Source organism: Aspergillus pseudodeflectus (genome assembly GCF_044049435.1).
Source record: "Aspergillus pseudodeflectus strain CBS 756.74 chromosome Unknown BJX68scaffold_47, whole genome shotgun sequence".
NCBI classification, from domain to species: domain Eukaryota; kingdom Fungi; phylum Ascomycota; class Eurotiomycetes; order Eurotiales; family Aspergillaceae; genus Aspergillus; species Aspergillus pseudodeflectus.
Genome location: NW_027263823.1, coordinates 82,485 through 104,880, shown reverse-complemented (window position 1 = coordinate 104,880; position 22,396 = coordinate 82,485). Strand labels below are relative to the sequence as shown.

The following is a 22,396-nucleotide window of genomic DNA, read 5'->3' as shown; positions in this document are numbered from 1 at the left end:
CTACGCCGAACCGCCTTTCTCACCATCAACCCACCCTCCCACCTTCGATTCGCATCCTTCCCGAGCCTTTCCCTCTTCGATTGCCGCTCTACAGTTACAGCGTCTGCGTTACACGTTCGAATTCTCGCTAGTGATAGATATATGATTTGAAGGCACCGCACACATACTCGTTTATAGATATTCGGGTGGACGGCCGTACGGCCGTCTCACAGTGTTTGAGGGTGGAGGAGTTTCGAGCGGCAAGTGGTCCGGCAGGTTACATATGGTCTTAGGATACAACACGACAACCACAATACCTGGGAACGATAAAGAGAAACACTACATAACCAGGGATCCAAGGCCTGGTGCGTATGTCTGGTACTTCAACACATCTTTAAGGGTTTCTTGTGCAGGTCACTCACTCTTCGCTCTCAACGTCTTCGAGTGAGATCGCTTGTTTTCTTGTCCTCTATCAAAAGGCGGCTTCTGTGCCCTGCTGTTGCCCTTTTCTTTTCCTGTCCGCTTCAACTCGGATAATGGATGCTCAGTATCCCTTCGCCTCACGCGACGATATCTGGCGCGTTTTTGAAGAGTTGAAAGAGCTCCACGCTGCGCAGTTTGAGCAGGCAGAACGCATTGCGAGACTTGAACGGAGGAGGGACGAGGATGCGAGGTTGAAGAGTGTTTGGGGTCCTTTGTCACCGTTTCCTAGCTCTGTTGGTGGAGCGGTTCCTACAGGTATGTCTTCTCTTTTGTCTGCGTACTGTGATATCTGGAGTGGTGGATGGTGGCTAATAACCTGTCTTGTGTTACATAGAGCCTGTGTTCCATTCAAACGTCGACACATTCAAAGGTTTTGATCAAGGACAGCACCAAGGTGTGGGTACTATGGGGTTGGAGAGCGAGTATGAGCCGAGGCGGGGCACGTCGAGAGCGAACAGCGTTCGATTCGACGAGAGTGCTATCCACGGGTATTACGGACAGGCCAATCGGTCCAGCAGTGAGCTCCCAATCAGGACGGGAAGTGGAATGGGGAGTCTTCCTCTGACCGAGCGGTCGCTTTCACATCGGTCTGATGGGAGACAAAGCTCGTCGGGATTCTCACACCACTCTGCTCGGACAAACAGCCTGGGGTTAGAAACGACCAGCAGAATGATGAGCTCTATAATGAGCGACTCGCCTCTTATTCCTCCACCTGGACTATTTCTCCTAGGACCCGTCCCGGCGATTATAAGATGCTGGATGACCACGAATTTCTCAAACGACTCGCTCCTATATGCTGCTGTGTGCAGTGGCTCCTATAGGTCGTTGCTGGCGTATCCCATGGTACAAAAGTTAGGACTAGAGGACCAGCTAGTGCAGGAAGGAGACTCGCAGTATATCAAGCTACCAATGTACCTCCCCGAGGCTAGTGTGCACCAAGCTTCGTCGCGCTCAAGTAGTCCTGAGCCTCAAGTGCCTACTCTGACTATCCGCTTCCTCGTGTACAACGCCGACACGAGCGAACACTCTGTGCAAATAATTCTCGGGAGCGACGTCCTCCGTGCTCACAATGCCGACATCATGTTCTCGCAGGACAAGATCATAATGGTGGATGATGACAGGAACAAGGTCTCTATTCCTCTGGTGAGGCCTGAAAACGATTCTGTGTTCAAGTCTCTGCAAACGGCGTCGAGCGACTTGGGTGCTGTGTCCCGGACATCGCTGGAGTTGAAGAGTGAGAATGGTCATTCTAGTGTCGGTGTCATTGGCAAGCCCACTGGGTCCTCTGAACAGGTTCCGCCAGCTCCATCTGCTGGTCGGGATTTTGCTGAAGAGTCTGACTATCGAGCCACGCGGTTCTCCAGTGATTCCGAGCACGCTAGAGAAAACGGCGGCCCGACCCTGCAAGCCAGACCTCCGGTGGCGGTCGACACACAAGCGAGTGGTACTACGAAGGTTGAGCCAGCTGGGGTTTGGGGCTCGTGGAAACGCGATGCCAAGGGGGATACAAATGCTGGAGCAGGGAAACCCTCTCGACCACGCACGATGAAGGTGCTGCGGCCGTCCAAGCCGTCGAATCGCAGTGTTTCGGCTACTGGGCCTGGCAGCTTCAATACCGAGACTACTGGACCGTCATCGTCACAGTCCGGGTCTGCGATCACGTCGCCTGATGGGACTCGTGGTCCGAAACCGCTTACTCCTAACCCGATTGGCGGTGCGTCGGCCTTTCCTTGGCTTAAATCATCCTGAACTTCGTGTTGGGCTGGGTATGTCCTGAATGAAATATATCAAGGCGCCTCTATGGATGATTTGGCCTCGGATTAGCACTCCTCTTCACGTGCTGGTATTGAGCTAACGTTTTGGATGAAGCTATTCTCATGCCTTCGAATGCACTATGTGATAGCTGGTTTCTTAGCGTAGTAATGCATACATGACACACACACACACACACACACATATCTACCTTACTCTAGATCTTCGAAAGCTTCTCCAACGCTTCCTTGGTCTCCTCCTTAGTCTCTTTAACCAAGCCCGTAATCGCCTTAAACTCCTCGCGCCCCGCATCCCCCAAAATCTCAAACAAAATACTCTCACTCGTCGTCACAATCGCCCCCGCATCCCTCAACCGCGCCAACGCAATCCCCCTCTCCTCCGCATTAATACTACTCACCCCATCAACAAGCACATAAACCCTATGCCCTCGCTCCAGGAGATCCAGCGTCGTCTGCGTAACGCAGATATGTGTCTCGAGCCCGACAATCACCGCATCGATGGGTTTCTCGCCCTTGGCCGGTACGGGGAGCAGAGCGTCGATTTCGGGCGTTATCATGGAGAAGAGGGTCTTGTCGATGTCGGCGCGGACATTGGGGCCGGTCAGGTGTTGTTGCAGTTCGGGGATTGTGGAGCCGAGTTTGGAGCGGTTTTGTGTTGTGATGTAGATGGGGATGTTGAGGGTGTTGCTTGCGCGGAGGATTTTAGTTGTTGTTGTTACTCTGTTTCAACAGGGATTGTTAAAACCGTCTGTATTCCTGGTGGCGGTGGCGGCGGTGGTTTGGAGTGGAAAGAGGGAGAAAGGGAGCAGGGAACGTACAATCTGGGGAATTCGAAGATTGCTTTGGTGAATTTCTCTTGGATGTCGCAGACACTAATGGTCTAGTTAGTACGTAGTGTGCAAGGGATGCGGGTTGATAGGGGCGAGGTACAAGACTGCTGGATTTCCTGATTGTTGCGGACATGTTAGTGTACTGCTGTTGTTGGGTGTTCCGGGTTGAGAAAAGGTTGAGAAACGTACGGATGCGACAAGCTCTGGAAATTGCGGCCATTGTGTAAAGTTGGATAGAAGAGTGATTGGTAGAGTCAAGGTAGAGTCAAGGTAGAATCAGGAACCCGTAGGGGGTCCAAGTTGATAAGGAAGTATTCGGAGGCGGGGAAAGTCGGCGTGCGGGGAATCAATTATAGTTTCGGCCTGAGAAATAAGGCGATTGATGTGAAACCGAGGACGCGGATATAGGCCGGAGTTTGGCCGGCACGAGTCCCGAGTCTGAATTCTCACTCGCCTGCCGCTGACTCAGCGTGGGGTCGATTTTTCTTTTTTTGCTTTTTTTCACCCTGACTAAGCCACTGAGGCAGGAAAGACTGAATGCTTGGCAAGCCGGTCGGTGCCTTTTCTTCCATCCTCGCTTCCTTTCTTCGTCTCCCTTTCTCTCTCTGCTCTCACCACCGCTTCCACACTGCTTTCAGTCCATCTTCATCTATTACCCATCAGCTTCGAACGCTGTCCACTCGCGTTTACAGAAGAACCATCCGCTGGTTTATCTCTTGAGCCGCCAGAGAAAGCCACAGTATTAAGAATACCCGAAAAGCTGTCTATGTATTCGTCCTGCGTCAGAGATTTCGACCACCACCTGCCGCTCAAGCTGCAAACGTTTCGCTCTATATCGAAACATTGTAGTTTCTACTCAAAGTCCTGTGGCTGAGACCTGCTGAGGCTTGCTGCCCATCGTTGCACTGTACTAGTCGTCTCTGTCTAGAACAACCGCCACCATTCCACCACCAACAAAAAATAGAGAGACTCGCGGCGTATGTCTTGTCTCTTGAAAACATCCTTTGTCCAGGTTCCCTCCCGCTTCTTCTCTCGTTCGTCGTCCACCATTTGAATTCGTCGAAAAACAACTTCCAATAAACCGTCATCATGGCTCCCAACAACATCAACATCCGTCGCGATGTCACTGATCCCTTCTACCGCTACAAAATGGAGCCCTTGCAGTCCAAGATTGAGGGCAAGGGCAACGGTATCAAGACTGTCGTCGTCAACCTGAACTCGGTTGCCCAATCGCTGAGCCGTCCTCCTGCATATGTCATCAAGTATTTTGGGTTCGAACTCGGTGCCCAAGCCAACGCTAAGCCTACCGATGACCGCTGGATCATCAACGGTGCCCATGATGCCAGGAAACTCCAAGACTACCTTGACGGATTCATCTCCAAGTTCGTCCTCTGCAAGAAGTGCAAGAACCCGGAAACCGATGTCAGCATCAAGGACGAGAAGATCATCTTGGACTGCAAAGCCTGTGGTCAGCGCACGGATGTCGATCCCCGTCTCAAGCTGAGCACCTTCATTCTCCGCAACAACACCTCTGGCAAGGGGAAGAAGGACAAGGCTTCCAAGAAAGCTCGCCGTGAGCGGAAGAAGGAGGAGACGAACGGTGAAAATGGTAGCCCCGGTGACAGCAACTCTGACAACGGCGATGGCGAGAATGGCGATGCCCCCGAAGCTCACAGCGATGACGAGCTCACTCGCCGCATCAAATCCGCTGCTCAGGACATTGAGGCGGACGACGAAATCGAGGACGACAACTGGGCCGTCGATGTCTCGGAAGAGGCTGTCAAGGCCCGTGCCAAGGAGCTTCCTGACGACTTGAAGCGCACCCTTGTCCTTGAAGAGGTTGATGACGAGGGTGCCGACGGCCCTTCGGCTTACGATGAACTTGGCAGCTGGATCATCAGCACCGCCGAGGAGAAGGGGGGCGTCTCCAAGGTTGAGGATGTGGAAATCTACCTCAAGGCCAAGGAGTACGGTATCGAGTCCAAGCACAAGACCCTTGCTGTTCTTGCTCAGACCATCTTCGACGACAAGATCGCCAAGCAGATCGAGGGCCGCGCTCCCATGCTTAAGAAGCTGATTACTTCTGAGCGCCATGAGAAGGCCTTCCTCGGTGGTACCGAGCGCTTCGTCGGCAAGGACCGCCCTCAGCTCATCTCTCAGGTCCCTGCCATCCTTCTCGCTTACTACCAGAACGACCTTATCTCTGAGGAAACCCTCAAGGCCTGGTGCTCCAAGGCCAGCAAGAAGTACGTCGACTCTGCCACCAGCAAGAAGGTTCGCAAGGCCGCCGAGCCCTTCCTTCAGTGGCTCGAGAGTGCTGAGAGTGACGAGGAGAGCGAGGAAGACGACGAGTAAATTCGTGGGCTGTGGCTTTTTTCTTCTTCTTGCAGGGCACCTCGTGATCTCATGTTTCTGTTTCTGACCCTCGTCACTCCTTTCAACATGCGCACCAACCAGACTGCCAGACTGTTAGTTTTGTCGTCATTGCTTTGCTAGTCGCAAAGTTGCGCCTCCCGTTAGCTTCTAATAGCAATCTCTGCTCAGAACATTCTTTCCGTTAACTCAATCTTGTTGTAGCCATTGCCTAGCCAACCGCACCAAAGTGTGTACAAATTTTTGACCTGTAGTTGTAGTCAATGTCGGACCTTGGACAGGACACTCTCGAGTCACTGCCCAAGCTCTAGTACATGGCCAATGCATACATACCATCCAGAAAACTACCGCCAATAATGATCCACAATAACACTCTTTATCTTTTCTCAATATACTCTCACTATCCTCTTACTATCCTCTCGATATCGTAATTAAAACTACGTGTATGAACTTGGTCTCTCACGCCCATAAACAACAACATAGCTAATGGGAACAATCTTTGGCATAGTTGAGCTATAAGCTGTTCTGTTTATTGACATGAAGACACGATCCGCTCGACCAAAAGGTCCCAATCAAAAGCTTTCCCAAAACTTTTTGCAGCGAGTCCAAAGACTATTTGTCACTTTCTACATGCACCCAATCCGTCAAATAACAAATAACAAGTAAAATTTCAAGGTTCAGATTTACCAACCTAGCTAGAAACTCATCTCCGCAAATTTGATTCTCCCTCCAGCGAACGACCGCAAGGGCACTTGCGGAGCCAGACAACTCCTGCGCTGAACCCGGCCCTTCTTCTCCATCACACGCAAAATCTCACCGCGCTGCTGCTGAAAGATAAACCAGGTCAAATCCGGATTCCACGTCTCCATGGCCTGGATGACGTTCTGGATTGACTCGTCTTCCTCTGAATGCGTTGTCGTCGACGTCGACGTAGAGGTAGAGATAGATGCGGATTTGGGGGTGCTGGACTGGTGCAAGAAGTAGTACGTTGGTCCCGCATATCGCGCAATCCATTCACCCAGGATATAGCAGATTCGGTCACCGACTGAGAGTGGGAGGCGCACGTGTGTGAGGAGGGTGAGGAATAACGAGGTGAAGGCTCGCCAGAGGGTGTGGTGTGGTGTGAATGCGCGGGAGCCCGAGGCGGAGCCCGGTTTTGTAAGGGAGAGGGATTGGATGAATGCTGATGAGGCTTTCTCGATGACTCCGGTTGTGGTAGTGTCTGATGGTGGAAGTTGGCGCTGTGCTTGCCGTTCAAGTATCTTGTCCGTATCCTGGCGGACTTTCTCCCACGCACGGTTATAGAAGCGCTCCCAGCGCGGGAATTCGGCTTCGACTCGCGACGCTGTGAAGTCTCCCGCTGTTCTAAAGATTACTTCGACGGCTTGGCAGGCGGTTGTTGTTACGAAGGTTTCTTCCTTGAAGTCCGAATCTGTGGTTCCTCGGTTTTGTGTGCTGCTTGTTGGTGTTTCTTTTCCCATTAGAGCTGTGGAGGATGTCGTGCCGAGTGACGAAGGGAAACTGATCTTAGAGACGACGGCCGGCCAGAGGTCGTTGATGAGTGGGAGGAAGTTCTTTTCGTCTGCCGCGAGGACGGGGAGAACGTCTATAAGAATGGCTAGTAATGACCGGCGGAGGTATGGGGAGGGCGATGATAAGTGCAGTGGTAGAGACTGAACGATGTGGAGGAGGAGTGAGTGCGATTTGCTCGGGGGTTTCTCTGCATCTTCTGGCTCCTTAGGCGGCGGTAGAGGCTCGTCTGATTCATCTTCTCCCATTAATTCAGATAGAGGGTCACTACCCGATGTCTTATCTTCGGCTTTCGTTTCGGTGTCTTCTCCCCAAGGTCGTTTCGGGTGAGTCAACTTCTCGTCCTCTTCTGTTAAGTCGCTATATTCAGCACGCTTCGCCTTGCGACGGGCGAAATCATCCGCAAGAGTAGCAATGCTTAGGGCTTGATATTTCTTTTTTAGATGGTCGGGGGCAGCTCCGTTACTGCCGTTTTCGATGGCGAGCAAGGCTGGGTTTTTCGTGCTCTCTCCCACTATTGCTGTCAAAGTTTTGAACATCAGCTCGACAAGTCTGGGATATCCATGATAGAGGTCTATGATCCCGAAAATCGAATCTACCAAGTCGTCTAGATATGGCACCAGCCGCGCTCCGCATAGTTTCACCATCATAAGCAAGACTTGAGGCGGGTATGGCGACACATCAAACGTATTCAGCTTCAAGGCCACAGAGTTCACGAGGTAGTCGACGTTTTCGATGATCATGGCACTTGTGTCAGGGTAGCCGCACGCTTGCGTAAGAATATTCAAGCACGCCATTGCATGTCTCTGGAGGTCTGTATTACTCGATGCAAGCAGCTGTAGGACAGGATATAGTGCGTCCATGAGTTCGGGACGGAAGCCTTCTCGCAGCTCTTCTGCTTGGAGGGCAATTGCTTCTAACGCCAGTGCTGAAACGCGCCAATCTCTCGACTCGTCAACCTGAAGCTCGTTTAGAATGGGCAACGAGATGTAGTATAGTTCCTCAATCATGCTTGCCCTTGTGGAATATGGGCGTGATGGTTCGAGCTGGTCAAAGGAGATGAACTCGTCGAAGCCGCTCGTAAATGTCGTTCTACCCTTGAGGAACGAGACAGCAAGCCATAGTGGTGCAATGACTGCGTTTCCTTGCTCATGATGTATCCGGTTGACAATCAAGCGCGTGATATCGTTGGAAGAGTTGGATGAGTTCAATCGGTCAATCATGTTCTGTAAATCGATGAGGGTTTGCTGCTGACTTTTATGGTCAAGTAGGACCGGTGAAAACGTCAAAGATTGGTTTCCAGGTACAATAACATCCATGGATTGATTGCCTGCTGGGTCTGTATTCATTGACCGCGGCATATTCGTCGCTTGGTTCACAATGACAGCGACGCTGTCGCAGAGTCCGGATGTTAGATTGTTGGTAAGGAGATCAGAGTCCGACTGGACTTCAGAGAGCACCTGGAACGCAGTGGCTATTTGCTTGATTGCCCATTGCTTAGTCGTTTCGTCGTTACTCTGCATTGTTCTTGGGAACGCAGTGAGCCAAGTATGTAGGGAATTCTTGAGCGAGTCCAGCACCGCAGAATAGGTCGTGGCCAGATGCTTCAACGACGAGTAAGCATCATTCGGCACTTGGTCCTCGTCGACTCTGGATAGCACAACAACAGTTTCGACCAACACTGGTAATGACTCCTGTAATGTGGTGCGGCAATCCTCTACAACCATGATGCAAAGTTTCAACAGCCCGTCTTGAACTTCCTGTCGCTCATGTCGTCTGAGTTGGATAACTTGCGTAAGTGCAAGCTTGATCTGAGTAGTCGTGGCTTTCAACCAAGACTGATCAAGAACCAGTCTCTCATCGGCACCTTCTGGTTGGGCGGTCTTCTCTGGGAGCTGTGAGTTCACCTGATCATTGAGAACCGCTTTCAGAGTATCGGTGAGTATGTCCAGGCATGTCTTGATCAATTTGTATGATCGCCTAACTTGAGTTGTCGGTTTGAGCACCTTCGTGAGTGCTGACACAGTTCGAGGCATTATACTAGCAAGCACAATTCGATCCGTGATACGGCGATACAGGGCTTGAAGCGCTCGGGCAGCAGAAAGGCACAGCTCATCTGAACGATCACTGACAATACCCTCAAGCAGAAGGTACACGGTCTGATCAACTACCGTTGCAGTACCAATCTCATGGTAAACTGTGCGTTCCGCCACTGGCCCGCCCAGTGCCTCGAATATCGCAGAAAGGCAGTCGAATCCCGCTATCTCCAGCTCGATGGAAGATGTCTGGACAGTCACCTTCTCTTTACTACTGCCCGGTGCATCGCCCACGATCAATGTTAGTAAGATCACCAACTGTTTTCCCATCTGGGGAGACAGGCGGGCTTTCCATCCTTCTGCTACAAGCACTTTCAGGCAGTTGACGGCGACTTCCAGAACGTTGACGGGAGCCCGTTTCGACTCATTGAAAATGTGCGCTAAGGGAAAGAAGGCATATTCAGCCAGCTTTTCGTCCAGCGCATGCTTGCCAGCGAGTTCATTCAGGGCATTCTGCACAGACCGAAGAGCCTTGAGAACTTCACTCGGGCTAGCTTGATGTCCACGAAATTTCAATCCGACAGAGCTCAACTCGACACATGGCTCTCGAAGCTTCTAAAAGTCAGCCCGCGAATCCGTGTTCCCAACGAGTCCGGTAGTATATACCTTCTGGAAAGCTTCCTGCCTCGCGCTATCCATCTGGCGATTTGGCACACGGTACGGGAATACTCGGGCTACGAATCCTCCTCCATCTGACCGACCAGTAAATCAAAGTCTCTGTGACGCTGAGAAAATGCCACGGCGCAAGATTTAGAATGACAAGGCGATGGTTGTTAAAGGACAAAATAGGTCATCATCAGTGCCCTTCTATTGGTTCTGCCTTTGACTATTCTGCCTCTCTTATATGGCGGTAAAGGGCCCTCGGCCTTATCGATAAGCTTTGGCACGTGATTTGGTGCGACTCGCGTCACGTCGCGTTCACGAGGCGGCGCCTGGGCTCTGGCGCCTACGCAGCCTAGATACAGCCTGAGCCAGGCAATCGTCCCAGAAACATTCAGCATGCCACTGTGCAGTGGCTAATCATGTTATAAACGTCTATGGTTCTCTTCCGCAACTCCGCAATCTCAATTGCGCCTTCCGAGCTATCGTTGATCTGGGCCCCGGTTCGCAACAGACCATCTCCAATCGCTTGCTGCACCTGCGCCGATCCCCGTGCCGCATTTTCTGCCTCAATCCCGCGCGCCAGAGGCATTGCGTCCTACTCACATCGTCCAAAGAGACTATCATCTTCCGTCCTCCTTCCTATCCCGTCTCTGTCGCTGAAAATGCCCGAGCCCAAGGAAGGAAAGCAGGCAACCCTGGGGTATGTCAAAGACTCTCAATTGACCCTCGCGTGCGTCAGGCTGGACTATCTTGAGTCTTGTACATTCCTACCACCTTTCCAATGACGTGCTTATAACATTATGTAGGAGGTTCTTCGGTTCCAATTCCGACGCCCCAAAGAAGCAAACCACCCTTAGTTTTGGCGGCAATCGAAACAAATCGGCCGCCTCCGCAAACAAGTCGAAGAAAGAACCAGCTTCCAAGGACGAAAATGAGGCGAAGCCCGTAGCCGATGAAACAAGCGGCAAGGATGTTGACATGACAGAAGCTCCTGAAGCCGCGCCTGAGGTAGCTGAGGACGGTGAAGCCGATCGTCAGTCTTTGAAGAGAGATAAGAGTGAAGGGAGCGATAGTGAAGAGAGTGATGTCCAACCCTCAAGTAAGAGACGACGAAAGGGTTCCGATAAACCAAAAGCAGCCCCCGCCTCAAAAGCACAACCCAAATCCTCGCCGAAAAGCCCAAAACCCAGCAAATCGAAGGCTAAGGCGACTTCACCTCCGGTCGTGCAGAAGGCATCCGGAGAGGAAACACCAGAAGATCCTGATGTATCCGACATCGAAGAAGAGCTGTCTGCTAGCGAAGAAGAAGCCGAGAAGAAGCCTGAATTGAAGAAAAAGGAGCTTGAGAAGGTCCAGGCAGCCCTAAAGGGAAGCGGGAAAGATCCATATCCTGATTGGAAGGCTGGCGAGCCTGTTCCGTACGCCGCTTTATGCACCACATTTTCTCTCATCGAGATGACCACGAAACGACTCCAAATCCTCGCTCACTGCTCTCTCTTCCTCCGACAAGTCCTACGCCTCACTCCTAAAGATTTCCTCCCCACAGTCCAACTCATGATCAACAAGCTTGCCGCCGACTATGCCGGAATCGAGCTGGGTATTGGTGAGTCTTTGATCATGAAGGCCATTGGCGAAAGTACAGGCCGTAGTCTGTCGGTGATCAAAGCAGACCAGCATGAGATTGGAGATTTGGGCCTGGTAGCCGCCAAGAGCAGGTCAAATCAGCCCACAATGTTCAAGCCGAAGCCATTGAGTGTTAGAGGAGTGCACGAAGGTCTACTTGCGATTGCCAAAGTTCAGGGTCATGGTTCCCAGGACAAGAAAATCTCAGGGATAAAGAAACTCCTGTCCGCTGCTGATGCCGCCACTACTGGAAAAGGGAGCAAGGGAATCGACATCACCAAGGATAAGGGCGGCCCAAGTGAAGCCAAATATCTGATACGATTCCTTGAAGGCAAACTACGGCTAGGGCTGGCGGAGAAGACCGTACTCGTTGCCCTTGCTCAAGCAGTGGTTGCACATGAGGCTGCTCTGAAAGGCGAGAAAACTCCTTCTGCGGAGAAATTGGCGGAGGGGGAGACAATACTGAAGACAGTATACAGCGAATTGCCAGCCTATGAAGTTATCATTCCGGCCCTACTGGAACACGGGTTGGCCAACCTTGGCCAACATTGCAAGCTGCAGCCAGGTATCCCCATCAAACCTATGCTTGCAAAGCCAACCAAGTCTATCACCGAAGTTCTCGACCGGTTTGAAGGGAAAGACTTCACGTGTGAATACAAATACGATGGCGAGAGAGCTCAGATCCACTACGTTGCGCCTGAGCACATGACAAAGTATCCCGGGGCTCAACTTACGTTGGAGAAGAAGGACGTTGGGCTCACTTCCATCTTCTCTCGAAATTCAGAAGACCTATCAAAGAAATACCCTGATGTCCTGGAAAAGCTTAAGACCTGGATCAAGCCCGGTGTCGGAAGCTTTGTGTTAGACTGCGAAACCGTCGCCTGGGATACAGTGAACAAGAAAGTGCTCCCCTTCCAGCAATTGATGACTCGGAAGCGAAAAGACGTCAAGGCGGAAGATGTCAAGGTCAAAGTCTGCGTGTTTGCATTCGATCTTCTTTTCCTTAATGATGAGGTATGCTCTTTCGCACATTGATCTCTTCCCGAATTGTGCTAACTCAGATGTAGCCCGCAGTTAAGAAGTCCCTCCGAGAGCGCCGCGAACTGCTACACGAATCATTCCAAGCGGTCGAAGGCGAATTTCAATTCGCCCAATACGGAGACACAAACGACCTTGATGAGATCCAAAACCTCCTCGACGATTCTGTGAAGGCCTCCTGTGAAGGCCTCATGGTGAAAATGCTTGACACAGAAGAGAGTGGCTACGAACCGAGCAAACGCTCTCGTAACTGGCTCAAGGTGCGTCGAAATCCAAATTTACACACATGTTTGGTGCCCAAACTAACCAAAATCCCCCCATCAGGTGAAGAAAGACTATCTCTCCGGCGTCGGCGACTCCCTCGACCTCGTCGTCCTAGGCGCTTACTACGGCCGCGGAAAACGCACCTCCGTCTACGGCGCCTTCCTCCTTGCCGCCTACAACCCCAGCACACAAACCTACGAAACAATCTGCAACATCGGCACGGGCTTCTCTGACGAAGTCCTGAAGGAATTCCACGAAACCCTCTCCCCGCTTGTCATCGACCGCGCCAAGCCATTCTACTCACACTCGACGGTTCCCAAGGACCAGCCCGACGTCTGGCTCGAGCCCCGCCTCGTCTGGGAAGTCAAGACGGCGGACCTTACACTGAGCCCCAGGTACAAGGCTGCGGCGGATGAGTTTGTTGGTGCCAAGGGTGTTTCGCTGCGGTTCCCGAGGTTTATCAAGAGTCGTGATGATAAGAAGCCTGAGCAGGCGACTACGACCAAGGCGGTTGCAGAGATGTACCGCAAGCAGGAGGCTGTTGCGAAGGATGGGGCGAGCAAGGGTGGGGTTGATGATGATTTCGAGTATTAATTGAGTACCTATTGACTATCAGATACCCTTTACATAACTAGTCGGGTGAGTGAGCTCCTGTGTGCGAAGTGGGCTATTGTATGAGTCTGTATGAGAACTTATGTGCTTTGACCTTGAGATTGGTTGAGCGCTGAGAGCGATTCCTACTGCTGTATATCAAGGACACTTACTGCTTCTTCAATTACATTTACTTTGAAGGAACTTTCTCTGCCAGGGCGATTTCGCAAGCTTCCATCATCCTTTGGCTGGCCATATACAACATCCATCGAGTCATCATCCTGATAATCATATCAAAAGGAAGTAATGGGTACATAATATAGGTGGTTTTGTACAAGCCGATTTCCTCTAGCCAACCCCCGGCTATCCAGCAGTCATTCTACAGTCCAAGGTCAACCAGTGAAAAAGGAAAAGGAAAAGATAACGCATATCCGACAGAACACGCTATGACGCATTTCAAACCATGAAGCAACATCAAAGATCGTCGCGGCCAGGTGTGGTGGAATTGTTACCGTCCCTGGACGTAAACCCTGTTTGTCGGACACGCAAGACAAAATTCGTCAACATGATTGCGACAAGACCGACGCCTACGACTGTAGGCCCCCATTTCTCGTAGTACACGCGTTTCACGTCACGGCGTTTGCGAATCTTGTCGACGCGCCAGATGTAGAGCACGAGACTGTAGATGAGGGCTACAGCGGCGAGGATGGTGAAGGCCCAGGAACAGGCGAATGTGATGTAGTCGTCGCCGAAGTTCAGGAGGGTGGCGGCGATTGTTCCAAGAAGGATGGAGAATTCTAGCCAGGAGAGGAATGTTCTCTCGGCGGCAAAGTAGACTTTGGGTTCGACACGGACAGGAACGTGAATACCTGGCATTTGTTAATGATGTTATCAATCGAGAGAGGACGGAGTATGAAGCTTACGTTTACCCTTGGGAGCCGTAAATCGCTTAATTGTTCGTCCACTGCCCATGACGGTGATGCCGTTCTGCTCTGGAGCGGGCATGTTTGTGGGCATGGGCCTAGGAATAAGTGCCTTGAGCAGATTGATCATCCCGTTCTTAAGCCGATGGCTGTAGTACTTGGCCAGCTGCTCATAGTAGTATCTGCCTCCTACACGACGCGCCTCTTCCAACTCATCTGAATCGACAGACTCATCGTCCGAGTCGTACAGCGGATAGTCTTCGTCTCCAGGAAGTGGCTGTGCGGCGATTCGTTCCTCGATGTCAAGCGCATTCCCGTCGGTATCATCGAACAGAGCGTGTGGCTCGATTTCACGGAGCGCTTCTCGGTCGGAGCGGTCTCTCGGGCCCCCATTGCGCCCTTCGTGTGCGTCCAGCTCGTCGTCTTCGGATTCATCGTCTTCAGGTGTCTCATTTGCAGAAAGAGATGTGCTTGTCATTGGGCGCTGAATACCAAAGTGGCGTGTTGCGGGCTTTCGAATGTCAACATCCATTTGCGGCATCCAGAATGGCAGAAGGTGGATGCGATCCGGGAATAATGCGGCAGTTCCGTGGATGAACTTGCTGTATTTGGGCACTGCTTCTACCAAGTGGCTCGCCGTCAGGTCACGAATCCACTTCGGCGGCTCTTGTCCAGCCTGGGTCTGAAGTTTGACCTCCAAAACCGCGTAGGGAAAACGCTCGACGTCCTCAGGTGGCAGCTGGTTAAACGGCCAGTCCACCCCAATGTCCATTCTGCGCCAGTTGTTACCGGATCTTTGACGTCCATCCAGGTTATCCTCTCGGATCATGGTCAACTCCGTATCAAGCGAAATGCGGACTCTGGCATCCCCAGGAAGCTGGAAAGCGGTACGGTGATAGAAGGTTCTGGTGACCGGTACTAGCCTTCGAGTGATGACTCGATACTGAATCTCCCGAGCCAGTTGCTCCAGGTCGGCGATCTCATCCTCGCTCTTTTTCTTATCTTTCCGCATCTTCTCGAAAACCTTGTCCACCGTCAATTTACCAGCCATGAAGTCATTCACATATTTCTCCTTGAGAGCAAACCGCGCCTTCACGGACTTCTCTCCAGTCCAATCTTCACGATGCGTTTTCCGCTCGACGAATATCTGATCACTATCCATACCACCATACCACCGTAGACGGATGGCCTCAGCTCCTTCGGTCTTTTTTAAGCGGCCCAGGTATAGCTCCCACGTTTCGGGATTGTCATAGTAGATGGAAGAAATCGCGGAATCTTCTTCCTCAAATTCTTTGCTGGGGTTGAAGACAAGAACGGGAAGATGCTATGTCGAGTCAGTGTGAGACGTTGCGCAGGAATTGGGGTGGCATACCTTAAGAATAATCAACTTCAATTCTGTGATGTTGTCGGGATGGACCCAGTATTTAGTTGTTTGGCGTACAAAGTTCTGTTGGGTACCGCCTGCCGAGGAATCTCCTTTGACTGGGTTTCCCTTGGTTCGGACAAGGTCGTACAGCTTTGATAGCTTTACTACGAAGGCATCATAGTTATCCTTGAAGAAAGGCTTCGCTTTGAGCCGGGCCGCGAAGACCGGCTTGAGATGCCATTGTGTTTGTTTCTATGTCAATGGTCAGTATGCGATTCGCTCCGTGCAGCGTAATGAGTCCCAGTAAAACGTACATCATGCTTCTTAATAATCTTTTGAAACCCGGTGTAGTTCAATTGAGTAAATTTCGCAAGGTCGTGAACATCGGCGATGATATCACTCAGGACCTGCTCAAGCATCAGGAACTCCTCGTCGGACGGAGGGGGCCTGCTTGAGCGGCCAGCACTGCGGTTGTCATTGCTGTTGTTCAGTCGCGTTACAACGTCTTCGACGTCCTTCTCGACCTCTTGGATCCGGCGGACAATCTCCTCGCTCTTGAGCTTCTGGAAGTTGAAGACCTTGTCCAATTCGCTCTCCAGAAGTGCCACGAAATGCCGCTCATCATCCTCCGTCCATGGTTTGCGGTCGGGCTTTGTGTTTTCGGGGGTCGGGTCGGTAACGTAGCCGGTCTTGAGAGCTTTCTTCAGACCTTCGTAATTGATGTAGTACCAGTAGTACTCTTTATTTTGTGACGAGCGGAGGTGCTCGCCGAACCTGTGAAAAAGCAAACTGTCAGTCACGGCGACGATTAGGCGGTCATTGGCTTATTTACCTCATGATGACCTACGGAGGTGCAGGAACAGCGCCCGAACGAGCTGATTGGAGACGGACCGGGGTGAAGATAAGATCGCCAATTGAGGCGAATCCGCGACGGAATCAGAAGCGCAAGGGGGGTACGAACAGAATACCCAGGCGCATGAGAGAGGAGGGGAGAAGAAATAATGAAATCTTGGAAAGAGAGCGATTGTCTTGGCCACAAGTGGCGGGGAGTGTCACAGTCTCATAGCGCATTGGAGCTTCCATGGATGATGGAGTCAGTCTGGAGCTGCTACGGGCGCGACTAGCGCCGGCTGGTCTCCGGGCACGTGCCTCTCCACCTTCGTCTCCTTGGTCCTTTAACCTGCGATGCCACGGCAGAGCGGAGTCATTGAACGCCCAATTGTAACTTTGCTATACGCGCTCTTGTTCTTGGAGACTTGGCTGATCGATCTTCTCTTAAACTCGAGGAGAGCCATGAGAAATGATGAGATTTCGAGATGGCCGCAGCTCGCCACGCAGTAGTATGGAGCTTATCGATGGCGGAGGACTTTTCCAGACACGGGCTGGCGTCGTCGAGAAGCATTCTGAGCCACTCGATTGAGCAGGTGCTCGCTTTAGCTCGCCTGGCTGCATTGTAGAAAAAGGACGCTTTACTGCTTCAAGATTGGTAAAACCGGCTACTACAGAGGGAAAACATTACGATATGAGTTTGAGGACAAGATCAGAGGGACTCTGAGGAGACGCCTTCCATGAATTACTCGAGCTCAATCGCAACAATTGGAATGAAGGTATGGAATTGAAGCCCGAATACCATTTCCTTGAGAAATCATATCAGCGAGGGACACTCGTCAAAGCTCATCCAAAGAATGACGACCAAGATTTTTCTGGCAGTTTTTCGGCGGATATGAAAAGGAGAAAATCAATTACATCTTGCAAAGGAATATAGAGCTATAATATATTCAGTTAAATATCAGCCAGCCCGGCTAGCTCAATCGGCAGAGCGTGAGACTCTTAATCTCAAGGTTGCGGGTTCAACCCCCGCGTTGGGCTTATAAATTCTTTTTTCTCCCACTCGATCACTTCCAATATTGGCCGTTTAACATAAACAATGTTTGTTGACTTTTTATTTTATTTTATATTTTTCCCCGTCTCTACTATTATACCCCCTAGTCCGATTGTGTAGGCCTCTTTCACCGATCAATAAACTGTGCTCGGTACCAACAGAGCGATAGTTTATCGATATTCCAGCCGCCCTCCCCCTTCTGCTATCAGCAGGGCAGGTGCCGCAACGCTAGGGCTGGTTCGCACCTTCCTCAGCTACTTGCTATGGCGGCCGCTCGATATAGAAGGAGGGATGGGAGTGCCTTGCATTTTTGGCGAGAAAGCGGTCGCTCCTTCCTCGCACTGGGAATATCCCACGAGGCAGGTGCCCGCAAACTTTATCAGGGTTGCTCCTTCCCGGATCCTCAGGCGTGATCTCTCATACTGGGGGAAGGAGCGGTCCGTGACCGCGCCTTCCTTGTGTGGTCAGTGACTGGGTACTGTCTAGCTTAGACGCTCGGTGTTGTCTTGATGCTGGATGTGGCATATATATTGTCTCTGAACCGAACTCCATGCAACAACGATTTATCTGTACACCCGGACATACGAGATATAATTGCATGTTAGACCTCGCCATGATATAGGACCAATGCAGCCACACGCGCAACGAAAGTATAGAAAAAGTACTCTTGAGGCTGGATGGCTCTTCGAAATAGGCGCTCAAAGGCCCTGCCCTAACAAAGTCGTCTAGAGGGACGATCCAATGTCATACGAATGCACGAATGATGTTAGACGCCACAAGTACTTCGAGATAGACTCGGAGAATGAATAAGGGGTACCTTGCCACAGAAATGATCAATTGATAGATACTAAATGCAATTATCGACTTGAGTAAACGCAAGACCATCCCGCATCCAACCATACCCTAACACCAGACACCAAACCGTACATGTTGATAGCTAATCATCGACCTCCATTTATGTATTATGTACTCCATATCATCATTTCCTCATCGTTCTATCGTCCGCGTCTTATGCAACCGCACCAGCAGCACGGCGGATACTTCTCCGCGCGCCCTCACCTAGGATGTTCACAAGACCCTCTGATTCAAGAGCCCTAACGGCCTCCGTGAACTGAGCGCTATCAACGCCAGCGCTAGCCTGCTCGCTCAAGACCCGATAAATCTCTGCCCAGCGGGCTGCGCCACCCGCAGCACCGGCCAAGTCATCGACGACGCCGAGGATACCGCGCTTGAGGGCCTCCTTGTTTCGTCGCTCACTCGCACTTGTGCCCTCTGTGAGAAGACTCATATCGATCAATCCGGTGCGGGAGTCTGTGGCCGCTTGTTTGATGGCAGAGCGGATCAGGCGCACGGCCTCTTCCACGTCGTCTGCTGTTACCTCGGTAGAAAGGCGCATACGGGCGTGAGCTTCAGCTAGTCGGATCATCGACTCGAGCTGACGGGTCGTAGCTGTAATTCGGCGGTCTGCTGAGCGGATGTCGTCTCCGAGCTTACGCATGTTCACGTAAGCGTCGGACAGGGCTCTGCCAGCGGCGGGTGTGATGACGGGATGAATTTTGGTTTTGGCGTAGGTTATATAGGCTGTCAGGAATTCAATGGGCTGCAAATTGACGATCGTCAGTAATTATTAGTCGTGTAGAATATAGTGTTGACTTACCAAGACTTCCCGCTCGCTCGCGTTGTCTGGCCTATCTTCAAGATACATGTTGACAATGTGCTTGGCCAGGCGGCGGTCCTCCTGTTCGTCGACGCGGTCAAGGACAAGGTAGACTAAGTCGAAACGTGACAATAGTGTAGGTGGAAGGTCGATGTTCTGGGGAACGGGCAAGTTCGGGTTGTATCTGCTGCCGATTGGGTTGGCCGATGCAAGGATACTTGTCCTGGCATTTAGAGTCGTGATGATACCGGCCTTGGCGATAGACACCGTTTGCTGTTCCATGACTTCGTGGAGGACGGAACGCGTGGAATCATTCATCTTGTCGAACTCATCAATGCAGCAAACACCTCCGTCGGAGAGAACTAAGGCACCGGACTCGAGCACCATCTGACGGGTCTCGGGATCACGCGTGACGTAGGCCGTAAGACCGACGGCAGACGAACCCTTACCACTGGTGTATACACCTCGGGGAGCGATCTTGTGGACATATCGGAGTAATTGAGACTTGGAAGTCGAGGGGTCACCGCAGAGGAGCACGTTTATGTCGCCGCGGTAGCGCGGGTTACCACCTTTCTGGAATGACTTGTTCGTGCCACCGAACAACTGAAGCAAAATACCCTTCTTCACGTCATCCATTTCGTAAATGCTAGGAGCCAGCGATCGCGCAAGAAGCTCGTATAGGTCAGGCCGTGTGGATGTCCGCCTGATCTTATCCTCCTCTTCGGCAGAAATTTTGCGGATCTGCTCAGCGTCGCCAGCAGCCTGTTCTGAAAGCTCCTGTTCAACGGTCGACACGTCGATACCCAGCTTCTTGCGGTCGATCTTCTGAACATGGAGAACGTCGATGTATGTCTTGAAAAGACTCTTCTGCGTCCGCTGGCGAGGATTGATGCGCACGGGGTTGGATCGGAAGATACCTGTAACCTCAACCCGGTCACCTGCTTTGCAAACGTCCACCAGCTCGTCGTAGACACATAGAGAAACCGAGTGAGGCGTTTGACCGTCGGGGATGCTGTCTGGGGTCTCCTGCAGCTTGATCACTTGTTTATCGGCAAAGACGCAGCGATTGTGGACAATCTGCATCGAGTTCCTCTGTTGGCAGACTTGACGGGGGCAGATGGTGGGTTCGGCGATCTTGCCGCGATCGATATCGACTTGAACCGAGTGGTTACAGGCCTGACAGCGGAAGAATGCTAAGAAACAAGTTAGATAATCCCAAGTTAGGTCAAAGGTAAGCCACAAACCTTCTTTCATGTCAGGTATAATGGGTGTAGCACGAATGACCAAACCCTTGATGCTCACCAGTTTATCCATATCTGGAGGGTTCGTTAGCTATAATGGAGTCGAGAAGTTATGGGACTTACCGGCAGGATCAAGATCTCTCATATTGACTGTGCTGTCAAGACCGAAAGGAAGAACTTTGTATGGTTTCGTCTCTGCTTCTGCGACAAGGTCTGGGATCTCCGTCTGTGGCATCCGACCACTTTCGCTCATGGCATCAGAGCTAGGAACAACTGGAGCATCACTCATATCCCTGTGGTTGCTCTGATTACGCTGAATCTGGGACCGCAATCGCTCCATTTCCTTCGCCGCTAATTCGACCATGACGTCCCTGACGCTTTGATCCATTAGAGGAATAATTTCTTGCGGGTACGCCTGAAGCTGATGCCACAGTTTCAGAGTCGGTGGGTATGCCTTGAGATTCTTCGCATCCAGGTTGAGACTGGTAACACCCAGCTGCCGCATTGTGTTGAGCATTTCAATGTATTCTAATTCTTCAGCCGCATCACCCATCCGGCGCGTCTCATCCTCTGTTGCTCCATCGGCCCACAAACGGTATTTAGTGGTGAAGTTGTGAAGAAAGTTTTTGAAAGCGGACATGGAATCCTGAATGGAAATGTTGGTACCCCAGATTACTCGGGTTGAGCTGCCTCCCATAGCCTCTGCTTCAGAGGTATCGGGATGAATGTTCGAAAATGTCGCATCGGACTGAGGCTCCCCATCGGCGGCAGGAACGCCATTTGCATCCACAAAGACCCTGCGTCTGCGGCTTGGGGTTGACCCAAAGCCTCCGGAGTTGAGGTCACTGCGGCGGGAGGTTATACGGTCTTGGCGAGAGGAAACGAATAAACCACTGCTCTCACTGGGAATATCTGAATGACCTGCCTGGCGGCCAAAGGCTCGGGTAGGGCTGGAGCTGGACACATATCGGATCGGGGAGGAATCTGATTTTCAAGTATCAGCAATTGTTTTCTAAGCAACAGAAAGAGGAATATCGACCTCTCATGGCTGCTCGATTCGCGCGTGGTGTCCTTTCACCGTCATCCATAGTCGATGAAGCCCCGAGGGGGGAACTAGGCTCTTCCATCCGAGCATCTGGTGTCTCGGCACTGCTGTTATTCCCTCGAGCCGGAGAAGACTGGAAGAACATGGGGGACGAAGAGGGAACGGCAGCTTCTCCCCGTAGACGTCGCGAGGCACGGGGTGTCGTCTGAGCAGGGCTGCTAGCCTGCGGCTGCTGTTGGGAGCGTGTGGAGCGAGCTGGTGATGCAGTGGCCGAATCCCTCGCTGGGCGGCCCCTTCGTCGAGAACCAGCAGGAGAAGACATGTTGTTGTGGCTATTCACAAGAATTGAATGAAACAGAATCTACCAGAGGAAAATTGAATTAAATGTCACAATGTGGAGAGAAAAAGAGGGTGGATTCCACGGGAGTTGAAATGTAGCGAGGGGGTGATAGAATTGAAGGAGACAGCAATCATGGCCGGCTCGGCAAGAAATTGTTGCTGGAGATTCTCCGTCGCTTCGAGCAACGCGCTGTGACGCGTCTCACGCGTTAAGTGGTTTCCTATTTGGGCGAACGCGACAGCACAGCCACAGATAGTCACGTGATATGTACCTGAGTCGCACCTGCCACAAAATGCGTCATAAGGTGGAACGGATCATAGCAAAGGCTTGGCAGACGTATTGACACCGCCACTTGTGCGACGTGGCTGAATAAACCATCCCTTGCTAGGCATAGCGCCTTCCATCTTCGACTGGGTGCCAGGTCCTGGCGAATGAGAGAGCTGTGCCGTCCCAACTTCAGGAGTCGACCACTGATCAACACTATTCCAGATCGAGTAAATCTGTATGTCCACTCACTTGCCACTTCATCAAGGAGTAAGGCGCTTTGGAGGGTCTTTGATACGTCTTTGATAGTTTCTTATCGAGTTTCAAGGGCATTATTGTTGTTATTTTGAGCATCTAAGCGCCTGACACTCCTGCTGAAAGCGCTGTTTTTCATCCGAGCCAATCCTTTGACCGGCGGCAAGAGAGAGTGAAACCGCGGCGGCAGAGCGGAACGCTGTTGGGGTCGGCCAAGTTCCACCTGGGCAGCAGGCGCTTG

At 51.7% G+C, this 22,396-nt stretch overlaps 7 protein-coding genes and 1 non-coding gene across 8 annotated transcripts; 4 read left to right on the top strand and 4 right to left on the bottom strand.

Moving 5' to 3' along the window:
- The first annotated feature begins 186 nt into the window (after nucleotides 1–186).
- BJX68DRAFT_156995 (uncharacterized protein) lies at nucleotides 187–2,302 on the top strand. Its single transcript, XM_071036768.1, has 2 exons — nucleotides 187–717; nucleotides 797–2,302. The coding sequence occupies exons 1-2, from the start codon at nucleotides 516–518 to the stop codon at nucleotides 2,209–2,211; spliced, it is 1,617 nt and encodes a 538-aa protein (XP_070895503.1). The 5' UTR covers nucleotides 187–515; the 3' UTR covers nucleotides 2,212–2,302.
- A 34-nt stretch (nucleotides 2,303–2,336) lies between these two features.
- Nucleotides 2,337–3,396, bottom strand: BJX68DRAFT_244124 (putative isochorismatase family hydrolase). The gene is made up of 4 exons (XM_071041253.1): nucleotides 3,254–3,396; nucleotides 3,165–3,180; nucleotides 3,053–3,106; nucleotides 2,337–2,954 (listed from the first exon to the last, which is right to left on the bottom strand). The coding sequence occupies exons 1-4, from the start codon at nucleotides 3,282–3,284 to the stop codon at nucleotides 2,432–2,434; spliced, it is 624 nt and encodes a 207-aa protein (XP_070895502.1). The 5' UTR covers nucleotides 3,285–3,396; the 3' UTR covers nucleotides 2,337–2,431.
- A 226-nt stretch (nucleotides 3,397–3,622) lies between these two features.
- Nucleotides 3,623–5,849, top strand: BJX68DRAFT_244121 (translation initiation factor eIF5). Its single transcript, XM_071041252.1, has one exon. It carries the CDS (start codon nucleotides 4,154–4,156, stop codon nucleotides 5,417–5,419), a length of 1,266 nt encoding a protein of 421 aa, XP_070895501.1. The 5' UTR covers nucleotides 3,623–4,153; the 3' UTR covers nucleotides 5,420–5,849.
- A 282-nt stretch (nucleotides 5,850–6,131) lies between these two features.
- Nucleotides 6,132–9,859, bottom strand: BJX68DRAFT_244119 (uncharacterized protein; the record flags this gene model as incomplete). The annotated part of the gene is made up of 2 exons (XM_071041251.1): nucleotides 9,670–9,859; nucleotides 6,132–9,615 (listed from the first exon to the last, which is right to left on the bottom strand). The coding sequence occupies exons 1-2, from the start codon at nucleotides 9,700–9,702 to the stop codon at nucleotides 6,133–6,135; spliced, it is 3,516 nt and encodes a 1,171-aa protein (XP_070895500.1). The 5' UTR covers nucleotides 9,703–9,859.
- Nucleotides 9,860–10,004: 145 nt separating this feature from the next.
- BJX68DRAFT_244116 (DNA ligase (ATP) CDC9) lies at nucleotides 10,005–13,412 on the top strand. Its single transcript, XM_071041250.1, has 4 exons — nucleotides 10,005–10,366; nucleotides 10,473–12,303; nucleotides 12,357–12,587; nucleotides 12,652–13,412. The coding sequence occupies exons 1-4, from the start codon at nucleotides 10,101–10,103 to the stop codon at nucleotides 13,183–13,185; spliced, it is 2,862 nt and encodes a 953-aa protein (XP_070895499.1). The 5' UTR covers nucleotides 10,005–10,100; the 3' UTR covers nucleotides 13,186–13,412.
- On the bottom strand, nucleotides 13,413–16,551 carry vtc4 (putative vacuolar transporter chaperone (Vtc4)). Its single transcript, XM_071041249.1, has 5 exons — nucleotides 16,304–16,551; nucleotides 15,786–16,245; nucleotides 15,478–15,723; nucleotides 14,106–15,429; nucleotides 13,413–14,051 (listed from the first exon to the last, which is right to left on the bottom strand). Exons 1-5 carry the CDS (start codon nucleotides 16,306–16,308, stop codon nucleotides 13,657–13,659), a joined length of 2,430 nt encoding a protein of 809 aa, XP_070895498.1. The 5' UTR covers nucleotides 16,309–16,551; the 3' UTR covers nucleotides 13,413–13,656.
- A 716-nt stretch (nucleotides 16,552–17,267) lies between these two features.
- Nucleotides 17,268–17,340, top strand: BJX68DRAFT_t135. The gene has a single exon. It is a non-coding gene; the product is annotated as a tRNA-Lys (tRNA).
- An 835-nt stretch (nucleotides 17,341–18,175) lies between these two features.
- On the bottom strand, nucleotides 18,176–21,756 carry BJX68DRAFT_244112 (MCM DNA helicase complex subunit MCM4). Its single transcript, XM_071041248.1, has 5 exons — nucleotides 21,291–21,756; nucleotides 20,375–21,235; nucleotides 20,255–20,326; nucleotides 19,011–20,203; nucleotides 18,176–18,953 (listed from the first exon to the last, which is right to left on the bottom strand). Exons 1-5 carry the CDS (start codon nucleotides 21,616–21,618, stop codon nucleotides 18,363–18,365), a joined length of 3,045 nt encoding a protein of 1,014 aa, XP_070895497.1. The 5' UTR covers nucleotides 21,619–21,756; the 3' UTR covers nucleotides 18,176–18,362.
- Between the last annotated feature and the right edge of the window lie 640 nt (nucleotides 21,757–22,396).